The 27,939-nt window shown below is 41.1% G+C and overlaps 1 protein-coding gene across 1 annotated transcript in view; it reads right to left on the bottom strand.

The window, feature by feature from the left end:
• FBN2 (fibrillin 2) overlaps positions 1-27,939 on the bottom strand; it is a 596,571-nt gene that overhangs the window by 13,738 nt on the left and 554,894 nt on the right. The window contains exons 60-64 of the mRNA XM_029619106.1: positions 27,527-27,643; positions 21,979-22,107; positions 19,992-20,111; positions 10,545-10,776; positions 5,826-6,000 (exon numbers count right to left, since the gene is read on the bottom strand). Of these exons, the coding sequence (XP_029474966.1) occupies positions 5,826-6,000; positions 10,545-10,776; positions 19,992-20,111; positions 21,979-22,107; positions 27,527-27,643 (773 nt within the window). The remainder of the gene's footprint in view (positions 1-5,825; positions 6,001-10,544; positions 10,777-19,991; positions 20,112-21,978; positions 22,108-27,526; positions 27,644-27,939) is intronic.

Genomic DNA, 27,939 nt, shown 5'->3' with positions numbered 1-27,939 from the left:
ACTGCTCCCACAATTGACATTTTGTAACCTATCAGTAATATTTTCAGTTAGTGCATACTAACTCCGAAATTAGAAAAACCTGAAATAAACACCCCCCCCCCCCGGAACCATTTAAAAAACAAAATCAGATGCCATGAAACAAAAATGTCACAAAAGTGTTTATTAAACACTGGAAAAGCACTACTTCCCCTAGTATTCTCTCACCTCTCCTTTGTCTACCTTGGATCCTCCCCTTTGTTTTTGTGCATTTACAAAGCTAATGACTCCTCAGCTGCACAAATATATTTGATTCAGCTGGAAAAGGTACAGAATAATAGTTCCTATGGCGTGAAAACACTGCGAAACAACAATCTTTGGTCCCTAAAGAACTCCTAATTAGCTGAAAAATAAACACCTAAATTTACAATTTATAAATATCTAAAATCAGAAGACCTAATTATATTACATTTATGGACTGCTTTATTGAACAAAGTTCAAGCCAAAGCAGTTGTTAAAGACTAATATTAGAGCAGGCCAATCCATCCTTACCCCTAAAAACTTGGAGTTAATATTTTTTAGATTTTCTCTCCAAATGAATTTACAGCACAATGAGGATATGTAGGGAGATATCCCATGTTTTGCCACTGAAAGCACTTAATATGAATCATAATAGCCAACGAGGCAGACAAGCATGCTGACAGGCCCCCAAAACACTGTTACAGCTAAAGAAAAGAAACTTAGGCCAGATGAGAACCTTTTTATTATAGACTGAGGTGTTAGTTTTAGTTGTATTTTTTAATTTTAATATTTTATTACTGTTGTATTAAGTTATAGTTAACAATGTGACTTAATTTTAATATATGTTTGTACTAATTTATGTTTTAGCTCATGTGAACCGTAGCGATGGAATATTACTATGCAACGGTATATAAAATTGTATAATAAATGTTTACACCAGAACTGAAGGATATTTATCAAGATCTGCCTGTTTGTAAGAGCTAATGTAAATAAAACCAAGGCAGAGGGCCAATTCAGCCACTTAAGCTCATAAACAAGAGTTATGGACCAGCCAAGTGAACTCCAAAGGTCAGAAGGACCCCCACCCTTGGATGAAGGGGGAGAAATCTGAAACAGAAAAAATACTGACTCTGGCATACAGCTTGGCAGATGTGGCAGGACCCCACTTCAAAGAAATGGGGAGGGGAAAAAGACCTGCAATGTGGCAAAGGACCTTCCACCTGTCACAGGATTATGCTTGAGCTTATGCATATTTATCAGCTAGAAGTGAACCAAAAGGAGGGAGCAAATCAAAAGGGGAGAATGAACCTGAAGCAGCCCAGCACACCCTGCTATTGAGGAGGGAGAAGAGTAGGTGTGGCCAAGAGATCAGAAAGAGGAGACACCTGGTTAGGGTTGGAGAGTGAGACGGAGTCTGAAATGGTGAGGGGCCAAGAGCAAACTCCAGACAGCCCGGCAAGTACCAGACCCAGAAGTAAGCCTCATTCCTGGACCGCCCAGCAGCTCTGCCAGTACCAAACCCAGGAAGCAAGCCTTCTCCCCTGCCCATATTCTCCAGACCTCAAGCCAGCGTCTGTTCCAGATGTGAACAGACGTTAGCAATAAGTATTAATATATTAGGAAGGCTAAGGTTTATGGCATGTTTGAAACCACCCATGGTACAGAAATGTCTTTAGGGTAACTTGGTGCTTAGTGGCCAGGATGTTAGAGACAAAAATTGTTGTTATCTTCTAATACTAAATCCTGCCAAATCTGATAAATACAAGTCTATTTCTGAGGAAAACACATTGGGGCGGATTTTAAATGCCCTGCACGCGTAAATCTGGCTGGATTTATGCGCGCCGGTGCGCCTATTTTGCATAGGCCGCCGGTGCGCGTAGAGCCCTGGGACGCACGTAAGTCCCGGGGCTTTGTAAAAGGGGTGGGGAGGGGGCGTGTCAGGGGTGTTCCCGAAATGACGCGGCGTTTCGGGGGCAGGACCCGGTGTTTCGGGGGCGGGCCCGGGGGCGTGGCGCCGGCCCGGGGGCATGGTCGAGGCCTCCGGACCAGCCCCCAGGTCGGGGTGATGGCGCGCCGGCGGCACGCTGGTGCGTGCAGATTTACGTCTGCTTTTAGCAGGCGTAAATCTGCCAACAAGGGTAATTCACGTCATATCGGTTTACACAGAACAGATTAACAAAGTAAGAGAAACACATTGAACCGGAAGAGCTTAAGAAGAGCAGGAAGAGTGAAAAAGGTAAACCACAATATAATATGTCAAACAGGTGTGGAATATTTACAATTATTTACAGATTCATAACAGGCAGGTAGCAAAAAGGTGCGGCGAGCATTGGGGGGGGGGCGGGTGGAGAAGGGGGGAGGTATTTCAGATAAAGAGCGTGGAAAGAGATGGGAGGGTGGAATTATAACCCGTGTGTATGATATAAGTGTGTTTTATAAAACAGATGTATCCGCCTCCCCACAACATGTGAATCGTTTTTTTGATGATTGAAAATATCGTATGATTTTTCAAATTCGTCAAATATCAGGGTCCCTGACACCGAAAGGAAAACCCCACAAAATTTTTCAAGGGGGTTCTCTTATTGTTTTGGAGGGGGGCGGGAAGAAAGGACACACAAAAACAACCCCCAAACTCACCCCGACCCTTTAAATCTAATTCTTTAGCATCCTCCCTCCCAACCCCCCCCCAAAACTTTCTTAAAGTACCTGGTGGTCCAGCGGGGGTCCCGGGAGCGATCTCCCACTCTCGGGCTGTCGGCTGCCAGTAATCAAAATGGCGCTGATGGCCCTTTGCCCTTACCATGTGACAGGGGCTATCGGTGCCATTGGCCGGCCCCTGTCACATGGTAGGAGCAATGGATGGCCCGCACCATCTTAAAATATGTGTAAATGGATTTTTAAAATTGCTATGATAGTATGTTACATTTACATGTGCAACTCCTTTTAAAATTACCTCCTATAGGCGGGTCTTTAAAAAGAGCAACTGGCGCAAGTATTGGTCCTGCCCCAGAATGCTCATAGACCGCCTCTTTTTTACACGTGTATATATGCATGCAAAAGTGAAAATACACGCACAACCTTTTCTTTTATAAAATATGGAATATGCAAGTAGAGGCTATTTAGGTATGTATATGCTAATTTTTGCATGCATAATGCTTAGAAAATTCACAATTATTTATTTTTTTATACATTGGTTTATTTAGATATTGCTATTCTGCTATATCCATAGTTCTATGCAGAGAATAATTTTAAAACATTCATAAAATGATATTGATGACAACAAAACTAACATGAGCCTCTGCCTCTTGTCTTGCACAAAAGACTTTTAAGTTCTGTTCAATTTAATGAAGCTTTCTTAAAATCAGGGTTAAAGAAAGATATTACTATTCAGATAGTAATATGGGAAAATGCATAATTGAATGGGCCCCATGGAACCACTTTAATGAACATTACTAGGAAAAATTAATGTATCTGTTTAATTCTTTTATTTTTCCAAGTCAAAAAAACTCATTAGAGGATATCCCTAACATTTAATTTGGCTCTTTCATTACTAATATCTTACCAATATTTTCAATGTATTTTTTTTCACCTCTGCTAGCCTTATAATCAGAAAAGAATAAGCAGATGTCTGTGTAGGTACTGCTACAACTATAATTATATTCCTTTCTCACTTGCTTTGTAGTTGTTCAAAGCCTTATTCTTTCCATCCAGCAGCATCTTTACCAAGCCAGTGCACCTTGGAAAATTCAGGCTAATGGTTCATCACAGCATTTTCCCAATGTCATTTTTATCCATGCTGCTATGTTATCTGAATAGTCTCCTCCTTGACTGCCACCAAACAGTCACTCTAAAACAGACTCACTGTTTCTCTTTTAGCATGAGAGGGGATACAGAATTCCCGACAAATGTCCATATTTTTAAGCAAAGTTCTTTTGTACGACAAGGCTCTGGCTGCTATGCATGGTGGCGCTTTTACTTTCATAAATTTTGCTCTCTCTTAGAAAGATCATAAGTACCAGGACAAAGCTTTCTGTGTTTTTTTAAAGAGCAGATTTCAAAACCAGAAAATTAGACTCAAAAACAAAGCATATGAGAACTCCACAGAGATTCAAAGCATTCTCAGATCATCAACTGGGTCCTTGTCTCCAGGCTCACCAAACAAATCTGGCAGGGAGAATAGGACCTGTCAGCTGTTCAAAGAGGCTGAGAGAGCTAAACCAGACGGAAATGGTAACATAAAAGGGAGACAAGTTATAGATGTGGACCATCTTGATATGAAAGCTTTACAAAATAGGGTTTGAGGGGGGGGAGACCATGGGAATTTCATTTCCATTTGTTCATAAATATATGTTGTTTTTATTAATGGAAACAATGTTAATAAAGATATATATATATATATATATATATATATATATATATATATATATATATTTATATTTATAAAAAGAGCCAGATTTACTTCTCCTGCTTAGGTGCAATTTGGAATCTGGCATTTCTCTTTTTTCATTGTCCCAAGTGTAGGAAAGAGAAAAGGCTAAGGGAGACCACGGCAGGCCAGGAAAGAAAGAAACACAGGCTGAGGTGAGAAAGACAAGCTGAGAAGAGACACTGTTTTTTGACAGAAACAGAAGCCAGACATATGCAGGTTAGGAAAATGATTTTCTAGACTACTGGGCATTTAAATGTTTTATTGGATTTTGAGGTATGAACTTAAAAACCCCCCCAAAAAACCCCTAAAAAAACAAAAAATAAAACCCAGCAATAACCTGTCTTTCCTTGTCTGCTGCAGGAAAAAGTGGCAGGCACGTGCCAGGGGCCCTTAAATGTTCCCCAATCCTTCTCATGGTTGTGAAGAAACCACAAGCAAATAAATAAGCTTTTCTTTAAAGTAGCTACCTTGTGTTGGGTTCATCTTTAGCCTCCTTTGCCTTTTTCTCTAAGCAAATGGATATGTGTGTGCAAGCCATGTGAGCAGGGCCTGAAAGGGGATCACCAACACTCTTTGTAGGTCCCTTTTCTAGCGAAGGCGTTAAGGCTGTTCGTTTGGTGGAAACCTTGCTTTTAATGCTGCATGGAATAGTTACATTTGTGGTCCAGCTTAATTTAATGTGCTGTGAAAGAGCGGCATTGCTCTTTTTAGATTTGCAAAGGTGGGGTTATATGCATTTCATAGCACAGTTTGTCTCAGGAAAAAGAAAAAAAAAAAGGTGCTTGTTTCCATACGCCTTCCTATTACTTAGTAACTTGAAAGGGGCATGCAAAGCCAAGTCTAATATCTTTTGGACAATTAGAAAATAATTCCATGCATTTCCTTAACTTTTTATTTTATAAATAAATTTTGCACCAAAGCATGAACATTATCTTGTCAATTCCCCTCCAAAACTAAATCTCTAATCCCATTTGACCCTGTTCAGGACTGATGTTAGATGTTTTTTTTTTTTTTTTAACTAAAGGTCTACTTAGTGATTCATTTGACTACAGAAACACAATGGTGTGCTGTACACAGTGCTGGTAAAACACTATGAAAGAGTGAGCCTACTTGAGTGGATTGTCTACGGCACCACATGTAGTACGCTGTGGGCATAGTCGCACCTTGATAGCGATTGTTTTGTTGAAAATTACAGTTCTAGCAGAAAGCAGGTTGCAGAATGAACAGGAACATTTCTGAATGCAGAGTTCGCCTGCAAATTTAAAGCCTGATCCATCCAGGTCTTTTTTCCCGTACGCAGGATGGGGGAAAAGCCTTAATGACTCGAGCCCTACAAATGTGAGTGTACTGGATATACATCAGAGAACTGCCTGCATGCAAGATGCGCTGCTCAGCTTACCAAGGCAGACTCTGTATCATTCACACTTCTTTTCTTCCTGCCATCTCTCTTGGAATAGCCATTGAGCTTGCACCCGTAGCACGCATCAGGGGACAACACATTGTCGTCATCTTCCTCCTCGCCGCCCTGGGGTAGGTACTGGCCCTTGGCAAATCCCATCCCTGAAACACAGTGACTGCAGAACAGCAACACCACATTAGCAACGGATTTATAACACTTTGTCTTTAAGAGAGCATAGTTTTCATTATTTTCACCATCTAACCATGGTGGACAGCCAGTCTATTCAGTTATTCCAGAAAGGCAAAACTACGTTTTAATGCTTACTGCTAGGTTTAAAAAAGAAAATATAGGGGGGCCAATTTTCAAAGGGTTTAACATCCTAAATTTGGAGTTTGGCACCTAAATTGGACCTTTTGAAATGTACAAGGACTTAGTGATTACATTTAGGCTCCTAGTTTCATTAGGCTCCTAAATTTAAGAGCCAAAAAAGGGGGTGGTTACAGGGGTAGAGTTATGATGGGGAAACAAAGTTATGAGTTTAGCATGATTTTCAGAAGGCAACTAAAAAGGGACCTAAATCTAGGCAACTGAATTAGCATACTTAAATTTAGGACCCTAAGTTTTAGGCACCTAAATTTATGTGAATTTTCAGCTGAAAAGTTAGGCTCCTATGTTCGGCTGAAAATATGTGCCTAAACTGTTGAGACTGGATTCCCTGCCATGGACCAATGCACTCTTGTGAATTTACAGCCCTACACAATCCCTTAGATTGTTGCAGAGAGACATTCCTCCACCAAAATCTGCTCTTTCAGCAGAGACCAGAGATTGCACATTCTCAGTAGCAGGCAGTTCCAGTGCTCTGGATCTCTTTATGTAACATTTGGCCGGTCACGGGATGGCCCCACGACTGGCTGCACTTACCTCGGATGCTGTCGCAGCATGGACACCACCAATTTTGCCTACTAAGGCCCCTCTAGGCGTGCCTGAACTATGAAGATGCCATGGCAGGAAACAGAAGCAGTGGCAGCAGATGACATCAGGGTGGGCTTGGTATTTAAACCTCAGTCGTGCTTCCAGCTGGCGCCTCAGCAACAGGTCCTCCCGCAGCCTTTCAGTGCGGGTTGCTAGACTCCTGATCCTGCTATATTCCTGTTCCTGCCTGCCTTGTTCCTGATCCAGCCGCCTTGTTGTAGCCTCAGCTGCTTCTGTTTTGCCTTGTTCCCACTTCTGGTCCTTCTCTTGGCTGCTCTCTGGTACTGACCCTTGCTATGGATCCGGACCACTCTCTTGCTTGCCGCCTGGTATTGACCTCTGCTATGAAACCCGACTACTCCTTGCTCGCTGCCTGCCCTGACATCTGACTGATCACTGAAATGTAAACTGGCTAGTCTAAAACAAATCAATTTTGTTACTGTAAGTTGATAATCTTACTTAAAAATGTTTTTTGCTTTTTTATATAAATTTTGTAATTTATATATCAGAGAAGAAACGACCTCAGCATTGGTCCAGACTATGTTGTGTATCAAGTCAATGCCATTAAGTGCAATCATGGGTCTAAAAAGCCTCTCTCTTTTCTTTATTATTTTATATTTATCAAATCTGTGAAAGTCCTTTAAAACCTTTCTTCATCTTCACTCTCCTTACATGAGCAATGTAGCAAAATCTTATTGCCCAATGTTGTTCATATTACAGCAATAAATTGCCCAGTGGAAAAGATTTTAACTGACGGAATCGCCATCAGAATGTTGTAAAAAGGATGCAATAGTCACATCGCCCTGACGCAGCATCAATGAAACGTTGCCAATGTCGGCATCTTTAACAACGACTAACTGGCGCTTTTTGAGAGTTAGCTTGAGCTTCGAATATGGTGTTTTTCCCAGCAGCCGATTTAGGCGCTTTCTGAGAATATTGAAGTGAAATTCTTCTTCATGAAGACTTGCGTCTAAGCTCCATATGAGATAAGTAAAAACTTTTTTGGTTAAAATCTTTTCCACTGGGTGATTTTTTGCTGTATTATGAATAACATTGGGCAATAGGATTTTGCTACGTTGCTCATGTAAGGAGAGTGAAGATATGAAGAAAGGTTTTGAAGGATTTTCACAGATTTATTTTACACTAGCCAGTTTACATTTCATTAATATGTGATACTAGTGTTTCCCTAATTCTGTGGATCATCTGTCTGATCACTTCTTACTCTGACCTCAGCCTGCCTCTGACCATCTTCAGGGAAATTCGCCGAAATCCTGCTGGCCCCTGAAACCCACAGGCTGAACTTGTGGGGAATGGGGCTGGTATAGGTGAAGGTCCAGCAAAGGTCATGTTCACCAGCTGTTGGCACGGGCCTAGTAGGTTCGTCTAATAGGCTGCATCAATCACGCCACAGCCCAAGGGCTCACAACTGTGACACTTTACCGGGGGCATTATGGCTAATAGACTGTCCTAAAACATTTAAATCCATGTTTAAGACATTTATGTTTGAGCAAGCTTGGGCTGAATAAGCGATTTCTGGCTTATGGATTATATCCAATTATTTAAGCCAAAGACACTTTGGCTTGTGCAAGTTTTGGCTATATGGATACAGCACACTTTATGTACTTTAGGAGGTATTATGACTTCTGTTGTTTATTAGTTTTTTGTTTAAAATGTATGCTGTCTGTTTTGTTGATTTTGTTTTGTTTTAATTGTTAGCCATGGGGAAAATGGCATTCCTTGGGTATATTTCGGTCAGGGGAGTAAAATACCATGTGAACTTGGCAATTTCAAAAGGACGTGCACTATTTCTCCTATTCCCCTGGCCACTCGTACAAAATAGCAAGCACAAAGCGTCTGGGCAGTTTTAGAGCATCTACAATGTGAGTAGTATCTCTTTGAAAAGTAGCTTAAAGTAGATGCACTAAAAGCACTTTGCAAGTATGTGGGCTATTTTGAAAATTGCTCCCACAATAACTAACTCCAACATCACCTTTCCATTCCTTAATATAGTATAACGACTTATGTCGCTGGCATCAAGACACTAACTTAACATGACATCAAGGACTAAAATAATATGACTTTCACATAAAGGAAGGCCATAGCCCCTCCCAGTTTTGATTTCCCTGTTAAAATGTAATTTCCTAGTTTAACCAGTTTTGCTGTAAACCGGCATGATGTCCACAACTAATGCCGGTATATAAAAATGTTTAAATAAATAAATAAATAAAAATGTAAATTAAATGGATTTATTGTAAGCCACAATAATTCCATGGTTCGAGCTATACAATATCTGCAACAAATGCTGTTCTTATGATCCCATTTCTAATGCAAGAAACAAGTTCTTAATCCATATACCACACAGTTTTCTCATTAAAACTGGAATTCCTATTCAATAATATATTTGTCAACAAATACGGTACTTGCAGTACAGGTAAATGTTCAAGTGAATCCCTCCATATAACGCAGCAAGCAATTGTACTGACTTCCAGTTAAATTCTGTGGCTGATTGAAGATCTTTGTTTTTCCTTACAAATTTATCCAGTGTTTTGCTCCTCTTTCTTTTTCTAAAATTCTATCTCCCTGTTCTCCCTTTCGATATCTCCACCTTATTAAAAAAAATAATAAATAGACATTCTTCTGCGCACTGTGTCTAGCATGGCTTCTTCTTGTTTTCAGGCCTTCTCTGTGCTTGCATCTCATCTATAGAACAAGCTCCCTCCTGATAAACAGAAGTTCCCCAGCACTAATAACACCCAAATCCAGTTTAAAAATCCTTTTTCTAATTTGTTTTTGGGTAATTCATTGCTCAGTATTTTGATCACAAAATCTATTGCTAAGTATGTCCCATTTGTTTCATTGTCTTGTAAGGTGTCCTGTTAAAGGGGGTTGAAAATTACAGATATGTTTGCCACAGATAGATTTGGGAATAAAACCTGTCTAAACTGTATGTTAATATTTACAGTACAGTTTTTAAGCTTAGTAAGGGACTTATTTTCTAAGGACTTATCGCAAGCGTTAGGGACTTATCGCAAGTGATAATGGCCTTTTCGCGAGGGTAACATTAAAATTAGGGGGAGGGGAGGAATCGGGGCGGAGTTAGGGAGGAGTCAGTGGCGGCACCACTGCCAGCGATAATGTTTCAAACATTATCGCCGGCAGTAGCGCAGGGAATAGCACCACCTTTTACGGTGGCGCTATGCCTGCATTAGCCTGCAGCCGGTCGCACTGCGGTAGGTGAAATCACACCGCCCTGGTGCGATCAGCTGCGGGCTATCGACTGCCCGCCCTTCCATCACCCCCCTGTCCCCTTTAGCGCAGGCTTCATCATTCCACACAGAATGATGAATCCTGGCCTAAATTTGCTACAGTGGTGTGTAAAAATGTGTGAATTTTTGATTTTCCACAGATCAGTGAGGAAATCTGTTGAAAACTTTAAAGCAGACCTGTAATCTGATGAAATCCAAATTTGTTCCAAAAAGTTCTATGAACCAACACAGTGAACCTTCACATTTTTTTCCAGATTCACTGACTTCTTTGACAAATGTATTTAAAGAAGTTCACACCTCTCTGGGAGCAAAGCGGCATTAAGATTTAATTTTTTATTTATGTTTTTGTATGTTTATATTTTGTTTTGTTTTGTAAGTTTATATGTTATTGTTATATGTTTTATTTGGAATCTGCTTAGCATCACAGAGTTACTGTAGGTAGACTACAAATGTTTTAAATAAATAAATCTTTTGTACTCACCCTTGTCCAGCTCTGTAGTATCCTGGAGGACAACCACAGAGGTAACCACCTTCTGTGTTGGAACAACCATAGTTGCAGGGGTTCTTGGTGGAAGAACACTCATTCACATCATGGCAAGCACTAGAATACTGATCATAGGAGAAGCCAGATGGACAAGCACATTTGTAACTACCGAGGGTGTTGTAGCATGAGGCAGAGCCACAAGCATTAGCGTTACTACATTCGTTTTCATCTAAAGGAGAAATAAATTAAACAGCATTAGTTATCTCTGGGCAACAGCAACGTGTGTACGCTACCTAAGGTTTATACACTCAGTGCAAAATCTTCTGAAGGAACTATAGTCCCTGATAAAATGTGTAGTTGATTGGTAACAAATATTGAGTTTCAGAAGCATTGTCTACAGTATGGTAAAGCCTTGCTGTCTTGACAGGTATTTATGGCATAACATGTAGGCAGAGCAACACATAAAATGCAATCTATACCATGCAATCAATTTTGACTTCTGAATGACACTACTTCCTTATTTTATTATTTAAATAGAAGGTTTATGTGGTTAAAGAGAACTTGCATTCAAAGTAACAAAACACATTACATAAACACAGTCTTAACAAAATGATTGTTTGGATAAGGTGTTCTCCTTCTGACTATTGTTAAGTTTTGCTCAACATCCAACATAACGAGTCTTTACTGTGCCAGCAAAATCAAGACATTCAGAGAACCTGAGCAGTCCGTAGAATTCTGGCACTTCTCTCTTTGAAGCTCCGGCCAGCTGCTCTGCTGTACGGATTGCTAGGCATTTCACCTGGTCCTCATCAAAGCTGGGAAGGTTACCGATGGCAGGCGTTCTCAACAGCAAATCTTATTTGCCATGCCCGTGGGTACTCTAAGACCACGGACACTGCAGTCATTTTTTTTTAAAGGGAAAGGATGCATGGCGTTCCTCTTGGAAAATTAGCAGCTGCAAAATATGCAAGCTAAAAGTGCCCCCAAACTTTAAACCTGCTACTTGTTCAGGCAAAAGAAGATGGCGGAGGGGGCATAAAAAAAAAAAACAACCCACATGGACTTTAGAAAATATCAAGCAAGAATGCTGTTTTACTCCTCGGACCTATACACAACCAACAGGTCGATACTGTAACGTGCGGTTGAAGATTTCCCGTCTGTAATGTGCTGGGAGCGCACAATTCGGACGCGTAAGGCGATTCAGCGATACAGTCTCCAGTTTCATGCGTCCTTAGCGCTTTTTAAAACAGACACATAACCCTTTCCGCACGCAGCATGTATATGCTATGTAAATGAACAAATTAGCTGTATAATGAAGGAATTAGCTATTCCCCTCCGATACTGTGATGCGCGCTCAGATTATCTCCTTTGTAACCCGCTATTTTGCCGCTTCCTTAACCTGTTAGTTTACCACCACCCTCTACTTGGTGTTAGTGTGGTGTTCGAAAATTAAAATGGGAATAAAGTGTAAAAAATGGTGTAAAAAAAGTGTAAAAACATTGCTTACCTGCCCTGGCCCCGTCCGGTCTCCGGTGCAACCCCAGTACTGTCCCCTCCTCCCAAAGCAAAAAAAAAAAAAAAAAAAAACCCGAAAAAGTAGCAAGGCTCGGGCCTGCTACGGTAGTCCCTTCTCCCTTCCTCCCGATTTCGGTGCTCAAGGCGGCCGGGTGGGCGTGCATTCATCCAGGCAGAGGGAGCCGGTGGCGAAAGCGGCTTCCGGCTCCTTCTGCCTGGATGAATGCACGGCCCCCGCCGGCCGTGAATGAATGCCCGTGCGATTTCGGCGCTCATGCCTTAAGCGCCGAAATCGCACGGGCATTCATTCATGGCCGGCGGGGGCCGTGCATTCATCCAGTGGCCCCCGCCGGCCGTGAATGAATGCCCGTGCGATTTCGGCGCTCAAGGCAGTCACATGACGTGACGTCACGCCTTGAGCGCCGAAATCGCACGGGCATTCATTCGCGGCCGGCGGTGGCCGGGCATTCATCCAGGCAGAGGGAGCCGGAGGCCGCTTTCGCCGCTGGCTCCCTCTGCCTGGATGAATGCACGGCCCCCGCCGGCAGTGAATGAATGCCCGTGCGATTTCAGCGCTCAAGGCAGTCACATGACGTGACGTCACGCCTTGAGCGCCGAAATCGCACGGGCATTCATTCGCGGCCGGCTGGGACTGGGCATTCATCCAGGCAGAAGGAGCCGGAGGCCGCTTTTGCCGCCGGCTCCCTCTGCCTGGATGAATGCACGCCCACCCGGCCGCCTTGAGCAGTTTTGTTTTTTTTTTTTGCTTCGGGAGGAGGAGACAGGACTGGGGCTGCACCAGAGACCGGACGGGGCCAGGGCAGGTGAGCGGGGGCTGGGGGATAGTTTGCCGAGCATCGGGGAACATAACTGTCCACTTCCTGGTACCTGTCATTTCAAATGTCATTTGAAATGACATTTGAAATGACAGATACCAGCGCAGCCGTGAAGCGTTAGGCCCGCAAACCCAGGATACTGTATAGGTGCTCTATACAGTAAAATGGGTTGCGCGGGCCTAACGCTTGCCTAAGGCTTCGCAGCCGCGGCATGCATTTGCATGCAATTAGAAGAGAGTATAGAGCGGTAGGTGAAGAGAATTGTGCGTGCGGGGAACGAGGGTGCGCCTGACACTGCCGCACTGTTTCTACCGCGGCCTTAGAGTATCGATCTGCAAGGGAGATGTTTCTTTTTAACCGAGCTGAAGCGTGTGCTCTACGAAAGCCCATGCCCAGCCATAGGGCAATGTCTATCTTTTTGGAAACCTTGTTAAACCTTCTTAATTTTGTAAACCATCGTATTTTTTGTAAACCGTTGTGATGGTGAAACCGAATGACGGTATATAAAACTCGATAAATAAATAAATATCTGCGACATTTTACCTTGGTAGACAGACACTTAGGTAAAATGGCTTTGAAAACTGTCCTGTGAGAGGTTATGGGACTCATTGGTACAGTTCCTCGTCGTAAAAGCTGACTTTGTTAATATCTGTACTGTTTCAACAGACTCCTGGCGCTATATGTATCTAATTAAAAAGCATTTATTAAAAAACAACAACAACAAATGAATCTATAACTATTGTAGTTAATTAGCTTCAATATATTTATTTCTCTATCACATTTAATGGAGCTGGAATTGTTCCTCCACCCCCTTTCCAAAATGCAAGTTTGTTACATGTGTTGCTTAATTTCCTTATTCACATATAACTAGACCTGCCAAACATGTGTGGCACATCTATCCTAACCAATGAAAATAAATCAGATATACAGCAATATATTAAACTGGGTAGGAGAAAGAAAAACAATTACTTGTAATGAAATTAAAATCCCTTTTGTCTGGACCACTGTGACAGGCAGACAAAATACAATGCAATAAAAATTAACCATATAACTTCAACCTAACTGAAGTGGAACATTAAATAAATCAATATTTTCTTTAAGCAGTGAGAATAAATGTTCCCTAATTACTATAACTCAAAGCTCATTTTAAACAATATTAGAAACTTTCACGCACATGAGCCATCGTGTGTTTTGGATTATGGCTCTGGAAGCCATGTAACATAGTTGCTTAGGCTGAAAGAAAAACAGAGGTCCATTGAGGTCAGCCTGCCTAACATTTCATCAATAAAACTGGCGAACTCGGGAAGCCTAAACCTCATTGTACATTGTCCGGGCAATTTACAAACGCCATTTATCTTGGTAAAATTGACCATCTGAAATCACCTAGCCTTTCCCCGAGCAAAAGTTATGTGCAAGGATCAATATGCAGATTTTTACCCACAGACAAAGCAGGTGGGCTTAGGTTGGGGGATGCAACAAGTTTAGCCTTTATTTATTTATTTACTTATATACCGATAGCCGTTTGCACATCGTACCGGTTTACAAAGAACAGGAGGAAGGCCACAGGAAATAGGCACAACCTTTACATGGAACGCATAAAAGTAACAAATAAAGGCCTAAAGGAACATCGAGTAAATAAATGATATAGATTAATATTAAGGTAATGAAGGAATATAATATAACAAGATATTTAATGTCATATTTCTATTTCTATGTCATATTATGTCATATTTCTATTTCTATTTCTTTACAAAATTATATGCATTGTTTTTCCATGGTAAAAGTACCCACAGAAAAAGCAGAGACAAATCTCCCCCCCCCCCCCCAGGCAGCTTTCAAAGAGAAAATATGCACATATTTTTCCCTTTAAAAATTGGTGAAAAGTCCACAGGTAAAAGTTCACAGAACTTCGTTGTGAACATTGCCTCAAGTATGGATTAGACAAGGGAAGCTTTGGGATGGTCCCAATTTGTTTCTAAAGTGACTCAAAGCAGGACATATTCTAGACCTAATATTTGCCAGTACCAGTAACTGTCTAATCTTCTCACACAATACTGCCCTCGTCTGATCACCAATTAATAAAGGTGGAAATAACCTTCTTCAACCAAAGTATAGAAAATAACCATACTTTTACCTTCAGGGAAAAGACAGACACAGAGATACTTGCAGAAACAATAGAAAATAAGCTACATGAACTAAATCAAGCCAACGCCGCCTCTGCATTTGATTCCTGGGATAAGATTATCAATGACCTAGATGAAAACCTCAGTCCTGTCCAGATGAAAACTATTACAAAGAAAGGAATACCTCTAACCCTAAGAAACCCTGAAACAATGATGATCTAAGACGCACTAAACAGAACCGTTGAAAATCAGAGAAAAAATGGCGGAAATGCCAGTCATCTGAATCTCCAGGAAAATAAAAATCTCTCCTAACCAATAAAAAAAAAAAAAGATTATTATGCTAAACAGATTCATGGGGTAATATTTAATTCTAAATTGCTCTTTGATGTTGCAAAACACTTAATTAAGGACCCGACATCTTCTATCTCGAGAAACTATAACTTCTGAAAGGCTGCCTGCAATGAATATGCCACATCATTTTTAAACAAAATTAGTAAGTTGAAAACTCAATTCCCAATCATTTCTTCTACAAAAGTACCAGAGGATCCACACAACCAGGTTAAGTGGTCAACAATTGACAGAGTGAGTAATCTCGAAATGGATCAAATCCTTGCTAAAATGAACCCTGCTGATCACCCATGTGACCCAATTCCTGCCAGTTTCTTGAAACAAGTACGCAGAATTATCACTCCAACAATTACATCCTTAATTAATCACTCTCTTTTGGAAGGACTCATTCCACAGGGGTTAAAACAAGCAATAATAAAGACAATTCAAAGAAATAAAGCTGGTAGAATCGACGATTGGAACAACTCTCATCCAATATCCAACCTGTCATTTCTCTCAAAAGTACTTGAAAGTCATCTGGAAGACTAAGATATTCTCTTCCCAAATCAATTTGGATTTAGAAAAACTGAAACATTACTCCTCTCACTAACGGACTCTGTTTATGATTCTTTCCATATTGATATAGGTGTCCCTCAAGGCTCAGCCCTCTTGGCAACACTGTTCAATATCTATATGATCCCACTGTGTAAATTACTGGCGGAATTAGGAATTACCTTCTTTTTATATGCTGACGACATATTATTTTACATTCAATTCTCCAAATCATTTGAAAATACAGTATCGACACAGACAACATATATGAAAGCAATACAAAAGGAGCCAACTCAATTTAAACTAACATTAAACCCCCAAAAGATTGAAACCTTTATTAACTTTTGAGGACTTTCGTACTGTCTTGCAAACCCTAGTTTTCTCAAACCTAGACTACTGAAACTCATTATTAGTCGGTCTTCAAACATGTCTAATGCAACCGTTACAAGCCTTAGAAAATGCCTCAACAAGACTTTTGTTAGGAACTAGGGAATTTGATCACATTACACCATCACTGATCTCTCTGCATTGGCTGCCAGTATAAGCTCGAATACATTTTAAGGTATTAACACTAATATTCAAAATCATGAATTCCAGTAACACCGGTATGATAGGGGTGACAATACAACCATATACACCTCAGTGAATCCTCAGATCTCAAAATAAAGGGCCACTGACTATTCCCATAATATGGAGCACACACCTGACACAAGTAAGAGATCGTGTGATTTCCATAGTGGGTCCAAAGCTATGGAATTCCCTACCTGAGATGCTAAGGTTAATACCAGACAGAAAGAGATTTAAACGTGAGCTAAAAACATGGCTTTTCAAAAATGCATATAACCTGACTTAAAACACCTGAATATAGAAAGAAACAGTAACAAGAAGGTCAAATGATACTAACTGAAGCATAAAGAGAATGAAAGAATCGATACAACATACTAACTAAAATGTGAAATCTGTTAAATTATTTTATCATATTTTATTCTCTGTGGCAAACTCAGGGCAATGCAAAACTCTATCCTCCCTCCCCCCACCAACTAAAAACCTAGTGCACATCTAACCAGTTCTACAGCAATGCAAAAAACATTTTTTCTTTCAGTCTCCCAAAATGCAGACCATCCTAAGTTCCTGGATCTTAAGAGTCCAGGATAATGAATTCCTTTGTTAGCTAAATGTTCAATGTTATTCAAAGAGGGGTGAAAAAAAGCCTCTTTTCTGAAGGTGGTAACTACCTGAGTTTGCTTATTGCTTTGGAGTAATACCATCTCTGGCTAGAGCCTTGTATATTCCAGGGCTGCACATGTACAGTGCCTTTTTTAAAAGAAGAGGACAAGCTTTCAGCACACAGAAACATAGAAAGGTGAAGGCCATACTGCTTTTTTCTGCTATCTAGTCTGCCCATCCACCCAACTAATTCAGCTTTATAGTTCCCATCACTCCCTCAGAGATCCCCTGTGTTTATCCCATGCTTTCTGGAATCAGTTACTGTTTTTGTCTCTACCACCTCCACTGGGAGGCTGTACCTTCTCTCTGTAAAGAAATATTTCCTAAGATTCCTCCTGAGTCTACCCCCTTTCACCCTCATCTCATAAACCCTCATTCTAGAGTCTCCTTTCCATTGTTAGAGGCTCACCTGCTGTGCATGGAAACCTTTGAGATATTTAAATGTCTCTATCATATCTCCCCTATCTCCAGGTATACATGTTGAGATCTTTAAGTCTGTCCGCATATGCTTTAGAATGAAGACACTGATCGTTTTAGTAGCCCTCTCCATGGGCTGACTTCAACCAGTTTATATACTTTTGAAGGCACGATCTCCTGAATTGTACACAGTATTTCAAATGAGGTCTCAACCAGGAACTTTAAAGGGGTAGTATCACCTCCCTTTTTCTGCTGACTATTCCTCCTTTTATGCAGTCAAGCATCTTTATGGCTTTTGCTGTTGCTTTATCTACCTGTTTGCCCATCTTAAGACCATCAGATACAATACCCCAGATCCTGCTTTAGATCTGTGATGAGAGAGGTTCCATTATACACTTCTTCTAATATGTGGACATCCTTGTTGACAGGAGACCAAAGCTGTACTCTTTTGACAAATATGACCCTTGAGCTCCTGCCTATTTAGTCAGGGCTGGTGCTTTCATTAGAGAAAACTAGGTGGTCACCTAGAGAGGCAAATTTTTGGGGGTGTCAAAGTTCTGTCATCATGAGGCCCACAGGGGTGTTGTGTCAGAGCTAAAACTGCCAAATAAGGAAGCAGCTTGTTGGAGCCACTACCGCTGGTAGGAGGGAGCGCTATGCTGGAACTGCCACCAACAGCTAAGTTGGGGGAGGGGGGTATATGATCGAAGCTTCGCCTAGGGTGCCAAATTCTCTTGCACTAGTCCTGCATTTAGTATAATCAACATGCCTATGTTGCTTATTGATACTGTTGCTATGGTTTGTGCACTTTTGTTTGGCTTTCTGTTAACATACCTCACAATATATCCTGGTTAGGATTAACAAGTACTGCCCTGTTTAAAATGTAATTTACACTTTATTATTCTTGTGCATGAAGAGCATTATTCTAACTTCTAGAGGATGGGTGGCCTAGTGGTTAGAGCAATGGGCTGAGAAACAGGTAATTCAGGGCAAATTTAATTCCCATTGCCTCAAGTATCCACTTAGATTGTAAGCTCTTTGAAGCAGGGACTTGGTGATAAGCATTCACGTACAATATTGTACAGCTCTGCATATGTCCAGTGGTGCTATAAAAATAAGTAGTATTATAACTTTGTCCATATTAGACCTAAACTATCACATCTTTGTCCATTAGCAGATCACCGGGAGGGGGCAGGTTCAGTAAGCTGGCGAGTGGACAAGTTATCTGATAAAGTTAGCTGGAAAACCTGTTCTGGACATTCAGCGGGATAAATGTCCTGCTAAATATATTTCCTTATAGATATCTGGCTACATGTAGCCGGATAACTTAAAAACCTAACTGGCTATCTATAGCTATAACAGGTTAGATGCAATTAGTTATCTGGCTTGATAAAGTACGGGAAGTTTATGCTTCCAGTGTTGCATCTGTTAGAGCAGCGCTGGAGCACTGGGCGCAGGTAAGTGTGCTCCTCACTTCCAGCAGGGGTTATTATGTATCAGTGGGGGAGGGGGGGGGAACAGGTCTTGGACTGGCACTGCGGGTCGGTGGATGGAGTTCCGGGGGCGGGGGAGGAGTATGGTAAAGCCAGATAACTAAATAAATCGAACCTGTTATATTCATAGATAGCCGGTTAGGTTTTTAAGTTATCCGGCTACATGAGGCCAGATAACTGTGAGGAAATATATTCAGCGAGACATTTATCCCGCTGAATATCCGGGATAGGCTACCCAGCTAACTTTATCAGATAACTCGTCCTCTCGCCAGCTTACTGAACATGCCCCCTCCCCCCTTGGTGATCTGCTTATGGACAAAGAAGTGATAGTTTATGAATTCCAGTAACACCGGTGTAATAGGGATAACAATGCAACCATATACACACCTCACTTGGGTCCTTTCTTATTCAGGTTTTCCATTGTCTCCTTTTTTCAACATCCCCTTAACCCTCATAATTGTATTTCCTTTGCTCCAGACTATTAGTCGTAAGTCTCATTTGGTAGCCCCTCTTTCCTCCCTTCTATTACAAGCTGTCTTTAGGGCTTCTTCACTTTTTAGCCCTTCTTCAACTGGCTGGATTTCCTCTTGTGTGCACTTGAGAATGCTGTTCCTTCTCTTTCCCTTGAAACCCCCATACATTCCCTATCGTCTTCATTCGTTAGAACAGACTTAGAGTGTTTGTTCCCCTACTTCCTCTAGTCAATATCACCAGTCCGCTCTTTCCTGCCCATTCATCTGCCAGTTTTAGGTTCTCTTTCATTACATCTACGCCCACTTATAGAAAACAGCTTCCGTCAGCATATGCGCTCATTTGCCAGATAGCAGGCTTTAAAGAATCCGGTCTGGGAACCCCTAAAGTCTCCCAGTATCACAGTGCTACCAACAAGTTGCATGTCAAATGGGACAGATTTTATTCAATGACATCTACGAAATCAAGAGAGCAAGTTCTTACCAACACACTGGTTCCATTGGTAATGCTGAACATAGCCTTGTGGACAGTTACATCTGTAACCACCCAACATATTCTGACAGCCATGCTGGCACCTATGGTTTCCTTCACACTCGTCCACATCTACAAGAAAAGACATAAAGCACAGGAAATACAATGATTTGAAAATATTTAGGCAATCTGTTGAAAGAGCCTTTTGCTTAATACAGGTCTTTCTTGCATTATGTTTGATTATGTTGCCATTTCACGGTTTATAATTAATATCTTCACCTTCTTTTTCAACTCTTGCTGTTGTGTCGATCACACTGCTTGGACACACTTCCCCTCAATTTCTAACACATACATTTGTGTTTTATAGCCTTATTTTAAAGCAAGATTAAATGTACTTTGACACATTTTTACTAGCACTACTACTACTTATTACTAAGGCACTACTAGACATACGCAGTGCTGTACTGATGCACACAAGAGGCAGTGTCAGTTCCATGGATGTTACAGTCTAATCAAGACAAACATACATGGCAAACAGTCTATGGGATGTGCATTTCTTGTAGATAAGTCATTAGGATTTAAAAGCAGCTTCAAATGCACTGAGAGAATGCATTCCCAGGAATGTGCTTAGCTGGGGAGAGAGGTAAAGTACACATGGAGATGGGCTTTTACAAATCTTCGTGTGCACTTTTCCAGCAAAAATCCTCCCAAAGAGAGAGCAGGTAGAAATGACTGCACAGCAAGTTTCAATGGAAAAGCAGGCACCCATTTTCACTTTGAGATTTCCTGCAAAACCCATGGGTAAAAACTCCATGTGATTTTGGTCCCACTGCCGACAGATGGAAAATTGACCCCAGAAAGACAATTTAGGCACTGCATGTAAATGTGGACAATGCTGATGGTTAACAGATTCCTACTGCATTTCCTCCCCTTCTCCCCAGAAGCAATCCTTCTGCATACTGTAATGTGTCTGGCAATTTTCAGAGAACAAGAGGCCTCCATACACAGGATTCAAACCACAAATGCACAGGAGACAGATTGCTGCCTCTAAACGGAGACTCTATTTACATTTTGCAAAACTGGCCAACCCCCCCTCCCAAAAAATGTCAGTGATAACCTGACTGATTTAGCCTTTCATAGGAAACTTATGACACATGAAGGGGTGGGCCAGGACAGCTTCCATTAAATAAGGGGCCGATGTAATACAGTGCTCAGCCGAGCGCACTGTATAACCCGCAGTCGGACGCGGGTTGAATAGGTTGAGTAGGCATTAATAGCTGAGCGCATTTAAAACAAGTACAGAAAAGTAGAAAAAAATGCTTTTCTGTACTTGTTTTAAATGCTTACAGAAACTGTACTTAAAAGATGGCCGAGTTAGGAAAACCGACGTTCTTAAAATTGGCGTCTGTTTTCCTAACTGGCAGTTGGCCAAGTTAAGAAAACCGAGCGGGGTCGCGTTAGCAAGGAGGCGCTAGGGGCACGCAAGTGACCCTAGCACCTCCTTGCGAACGTGACCCCCTAATTTAAATATTGCATGGCACTCACTTTCTTCGCACTTTTATTGCATCGGCCCCTAAGTGTTTTACAGATATTGTACTTTTGAGAAGGGTTGGTCTGTTAGCTGGCAGCTTAATCATCTCTAAATGCCAACTTTGCTCAGCTCCCAAGATGCTCACATTTCCCTTGCATGCGGCTGCCAACAGAACAGTGACCACACAGTATTTATTCTGTCATGCTGTTTGCAGAGCTGTAATGCTCACATCTTTTATGATGCAGTGGTTTTGTGCTAATGCTAAGTGACTTCAAATCATTATCTGTATATTTCAAATAGAAAGATAAGCATTTGCAATCACACTTGTCTAGAAAATAGATTCCTCCTAGCAGATCAAATCAAATGACTGCATTAGTGGTATTTATATCTTGGATTTATGGCAATCTTCTACACTGCTTACAATAAATGTAGTTACTATATTTAGGACTTATTATTACTTGCACTTACCATCACAGTTTAATCCTGTGGAGTCCAAAGAAAATCCTCTTTGACATTCACATGCAAAGCTGCCAGGTGTGTTCTGACAAATTGCTTTTCCTCCACAAAGTGATGGCTGTGAACCACACTCATTATTATCTGGTAAAGATATGCATGGTTATAATTAGAGCCCTTGATTTCCTGTTGCAGATTTTTAAAAGTTATGTGACAATTACGTGGCAAATCTTTGTGATTTCGCATATAGTTGCATACCTCTCACCATGCAAAAGAAAGTATATTTTTATTGAAAGCCTATCACATTGTTTTAAATAACTGCATTGCCCCCAACTTTCTCCTTACTCCTGGAGTCATGCTTGCAACCCCTCCCCAGTTGTGGCTCTATGGGCATGCGCCTGGGAGAGAGGGAAGATACTTGCTGCAGCCTTAAACAATAGAGGGGTGCAGAGGATTAGTCCAAGCAGACACATCCCTTGAGCTCACGGAGCTAGAATCTGGTCCTTGTGCTGCCCAGGAGTTCTGTCTGGGGTAGAGAATTCAATAACTAATGGAAATGGGAAATAATACTCTTATAAAATATATATATGAAATAAAAAAGTAAAGGGAATTGGGGTAACAATTCTCTACATAAAAATAGATGTATATAAATAAAAACCATACAAAATAAAGTAGCAAAAATAATTTTCAAAAGTGCAAAGCATATCTCCCAATAGGAATCAGAGTAAGAGCAATAAAGGTAACAGTGAGGACAGCCAATTCTATACCTTCACCACTAGATGGCAGCAAGAATACTAATAATAGCATCTGTAGAGACCTGCTTTTTTATGCTCGTTTGTGCTCTAGTGAATGACCTGCTGTGGTTTTGCTGATCGATTGCATTAGAGAGAGCCAATCGGCATGAAACTCAGTGGCTCCAGACTGAGATGGAACACACATCGAATCAGTCCTGAAGGCACTATCCACTATCAAATAACTGAATTATGTGGCTGGGGAGTTTCAGGTTTGATGATTGTGTGGAGGCTTGTAAATTATGCGGCAACAGGCTAGTTATATGGCTTCTTCTGTGGCCATGGGATCACTGGAACCTAGAAGCAGTGACTATAGCTTTGATCTTTGATGAGGATGGATAAAAGTTTAAATGTAATTAGCTGATAAAGCCAATTTATAATGTAATACCCTTGGTCTAATGGCCATATACAAGCAGTAACATGGCAGCATAAAATCTTTAAAAATCAGGAAAATCAATCTAATTCCCATTATACTATCATAAAGACACTCCAAAATATACTTTATTAGGACAATATAACACTTCACTGCTTGAATAATCCAACTGACATATGCTTAATAATCCACCTAAGGTGTAATGTAATGATCAGGTAAAGTAATTTTGTAACAGCATGCATACATTTGCTGGCAAATACGCATATAAGTTACACACATTTTCAAAACAAATTTACGTGCTTATGTTGGCTTTGAAAGTTATCTCACCATATTTACCTTCCATTGTGTGCACATAATTTTTTTGAGAAAATTTATGTGATTTTTGAAAACACAAAAATATGCCCTTAAACACAATTCCTGCCACCATCGAATCTGGGTAAAAACTTCCAAGAATACAGGACACATGCACGTAAATGTCCCTCATATCGGGTGGGCAATTTTATAAAAGGCCATTACTGCAAGTAAAACATGGTCCTAACCATGAAAATGTCTTTGAAAAATGACCTACTCTGTGACAGGGTACTGTCTTATTGCACAGTTACAAGCATATGAAGCCAAAACATAAAACCAGCTGTGATAAAAAGGGAACGTGCTTTAAAAACCACTTAAAGATGTACAATGTCAATTACCAGTACACGTAGGGATGGTAACTTTCAAATGGGCGCCAGGTGCATATATACATGTGTATATGGGCATGTGGCCAGATACGCGTTAATTTTGTATACTGCGTGCACATATGCGCACATTTTATAAAATAGCCCTGGTTGCGTATACGTGTGCTCCTAATTTTACAAGTGTGCATGCACAGCCGCATAATATCGATTTTGAGCTGCACAAGTGAGAAAATTTTATAACAGGTACGTATCCTCGCCATTACCAGTTTCACCAGTTTGTTCACTAGTTTGCCCAGTCTACAGCTAAGACCTCCAAACCCCCCTGGTTCTTTAGCTTGCACTCCCCCCATTGATGCCAGGCCCCTCAAACACTTCATAGATGCCTGGGAATTTATTTTTATTTAGACTTACAGTTCCTCCATAGCAGAAGGAATTTTATGCTCAAATATACCTGGGCGAGCACCCAGGCGCATCGGTACTTGTGCGCACATCTCTTAGCCCTGCTCTGAGCAGGAGAGACACTTTAATGGGTAGTTCTGAATAATCAAAGCTATGCATGTAAATCACCTTTAAAAAAAAAATAGTACCCCCATAAAAAGTGGGTGGCAAATATGTGCAGAGACGTTTCCATGGGCCAACAGTCAAAGCAAAACAACCTGGGTAGAATGAACTAGTATCTGACCTCAGTTATGGTTAGCATGTCTGAACATTTGAAATGTGCTGTACATTTTCAGGCAGCTGTCTGTCAAGGAGCTGTCCAGATCACAGTGCTGAATACCAGTGAATGCATTTTAATAAACCCCAAGATTTATTGGTCATTCTTGCAATATTTGTTGGCAGAATGAAAAAGAAACCTTAGGTCTGTTTTCACTTTGCTAGACCAATGAAAAGGTCTGATTTAAAAAGATACTTTGTTAAAATCTCTCTCTCTATATATATAAATATGCTTACATTTAGACGTATATGGTTATAAAAACAAACGAATCCCTAGCAGTGTTTTCCAGCCTTTTCAGGTCCAGGGTACACCTACATTAACAGAAGTGCTGTGTGGCACAGCAGCCTACATGGAGCAGACAGGATGAACAAGGAAAGGCGTCATGGCCAAAAGAAGACCTAAGGAAGCATTGAAAGTCCCACCATCTCTCTTCCAAATTTTAATTCAAAAGACGAGAGGGGCTGAAGACACAATGATCATCATAGTGGAGCAGATCCCTCTATATACAAGTGCAGGAGAAGGGAGAAGTTAATGTGGTGTGAACAGCTGGCTTGGTTAGTTACCTAGGCTGCTGCATGTGGTTGCCAGAGCACCTCCAGTGCTGCTGCTCCCAGCACTCAAAGTGAGTCACATCCAGTGCTCGGTGCATGCTCTCCCTGTCTCACTCTGCCTGGGGATTTGACAGAGGCTGGAAGGACTCAAAGGAGGAAGCCCAGAAGGGGGAAGATGAAGAGGCTCTGTGTGCTCTGAATGTACCACACAAAGCTGGGTCCAGGTATCTGTGGCCTGCATGCTTCCCATTAATTATCACACTCCAGGGCTCACACTGTAGCTAGGAAGAGGCATGCATGATTATTTATTTATTTATTTATTTATTTATGAACTTTTATTTACCGACATTCGTAAAACACATCACGGTTTACAATGAACTGAAAAGAACGGAAAATTACAATGAACGAGGAAGGGGAAAAGGGGGCAGGCTAGAAAAAGGAGGAGGCGGGGAAGGGAATGAGAGAGGCTAAGAGGGAAAAATAAAGGAACGCAGAAAGGAAAAGCAATTGAAACCAGATTAAGTGGTTATAAAACTGTGATTATCATATACCAATATAGAGGATAGATAATTCAAACTATGAGAAACAATTGAATGCTATATACAATTGAAGGCTATATAAAAGGAATGCTGTGTACAGTAGAGGACTGGGTACAAGTAATATTTATGGAATTAAAAGGCAATTATACAATGATACAAAATTAATAAGATGTAAGAGGCGAAATAGTAGGGGGGGGGGGTGAGGGGCCGGGCTACATAAAGGGGTGTAAGGGAGGAGGAAGGCTTCAAGGGAGAATAGGTAGAGCAGGCGCGTAGAAGGGACTAAGTTTGATTTGCATCAGGGTATGCCTGCTTAAAGAGCCAGGTCTTGACTCCTTTTTTAAAATTGTGTAGGGCTGGCTCAAGATGGAGGAAGGTGAGGAGGGAGTTCCAGAGGGAGATGCCCGCGATAGAGAAGGCTCTTTCTCTAGTGAGGGCAAGGTGGGCAGTTTTGAGCGATGGAATGTGTAGGATGCCTGCAAAGGCAGTTCTAGTGGGATGCTCGGTGGAGCGGAAACGTGGCATTTAGTCTAGCCATGGGTAATTGTATCTGTACAATGAACTGTGTAGGATGGTGAAGGTTTTGTATTGTATCCGGAAAGAAATGGGGAGCCAGTGCAGGTCCTTTAATATGGGGGCAATGTGGTCCCTTCTACGGGTGTTGGTTATGATCCTGGCCATGTAATTTTGCAAAATCTGGAGGGGTCTGATGGTGGAGACAGGTAGGCCCAGGAGGAGGGAATTACAATAGTCCAACTTAGTGAGCATGATCGCCTGCAGTACAGTCCGGAAATCATGCATGTGGAGGAGGGATTTTAGTTTTTTTAAGAATGTTTATTTATTTATTTATTTAGATTTTTTTCTATACCGGCATTCGTGAAAATGTCACATCAAGCCGGTTTACAATAAACAATGGGGTGATAACCGTAACAGGGAACGAGATAATATGTACTAAACATACTATAGATGCAGTTACAATAAAACAAGGAGTTGTACAACTAGGAGCAAGAAGAAGAAAAGATAGTAACTTTAACATAGTATATTAACCTGTAAAAAGAGGGTGGAGGACAGGGAGGATCCTTGAGGGATGGGGATATGTGAGGATTCGTAGTTATTGACTTTTACTAAATACTTTCTATGGCTGAGATAGGATGAGAACCAGGATAGGGCTGTGTCTGAAATACCTATCTCAGCTAGTCGGCTGATTAGGATCTGGTGGTTGACTGTATCGAAGGCTGCTGAGATGTCCAGTAGGACAAGTAGATATGATTTTCCATGATCCATACCTTTAAGGATGGTATCTGTCATTGATAGTAGTAGGGTTTCGGTATTACGGGCTTTACGGAAACCAAATTGGGATGGGTGTAGGATATTATTGTCTTCTAAAAAATCGGTGAGCTGTGTGTTAACTACTTTTTCCAGGATTTTGGCGATGAAGGGCAGCTCTCGGCAAGGAGCTGTGTAATTTGATCACACAGCTCTCGGCAAGGAGCTGCTACAAGTTTAAGAGCCATCGCTGGTGTCCTTGTTGCTGCAAGGTGCTGAGAGGAGAGCACAGATGCCGGACTGGATCTGAGCTTGACAGTTGTGATTTTTTCATGGTACATCTGATCAGGAAGGTGTGCCATATAACACACTGGTTGGGAAACACTGCTCTAGGCAAAAAAAAAGTGCATACTTTCCTTTGAAAATTTGTCACTTTTTAATTATATACATATCGATCAGATATTCTACAGTAAAGAGAAAATCCTTTATGTCATGTTTTCAAGCTTTTTACAATATACTTTTCTTTACCAGTATGGGCCACTGCTAAGATGTCAAATGCAAAAATATAGTAGACAAATGTAGATACAAAGAAATTGGCTGATTCATTCTGCCCAGTAAGAGCTGCATTAGATCCCTTATAAAATATGTTCTCACCTATGCAAGCTGTATGATGCTGCGTGAAACCAGGTGGGCATTTACAAGTGAATCCACCAATGGTGTTGAAACAAAGGAACTGGCAGTTGTGCTGTTTGGTTTGACATTCATCGAGATCTGAAACAAACAGGATATCTTTCTTAAAAAAGCTAGTGAAAGGTATCTGGACTGGTTTCCTGTTCCCTGTAATAATTAAAGTTAGTATTCTGCCTAAAATCTACTCAGGAAACTTTACAATCTTCTATCTATATTTAGAAAAAACCCCCATGTCTTCCAGTTGCTAGGAAAAAGCAGAATCAGTGTTTTTAGGGGCAGATTTTCAAAGGGGTACGCGCATACCCCCCGAAAACCTGCCCCAAGTTCCCCCTGCATATGCCAAGCGTAAGCCCCAAGGCTTTCCTGGGGGGTCGTGT

This window comes from Rhinatrema bivittatum, chromosome 1 (assembly GCF_901001135.1).
Source record: "Rhinatrema bivittatum chromosome 1, aRhiBiv1.1, whole genome shotgun sequence".
NCBI lineage: Eukaryota > Metazoa > Chordata > Amphibia > Gymnophiona > Rhinatrematidae > Rhinatrema > Rhinatrema bivittatum.
Note: the sequence above shows the minus strand (reverse complement) of the source record. Positions and strands in the feature narration are given on the sequence as shown.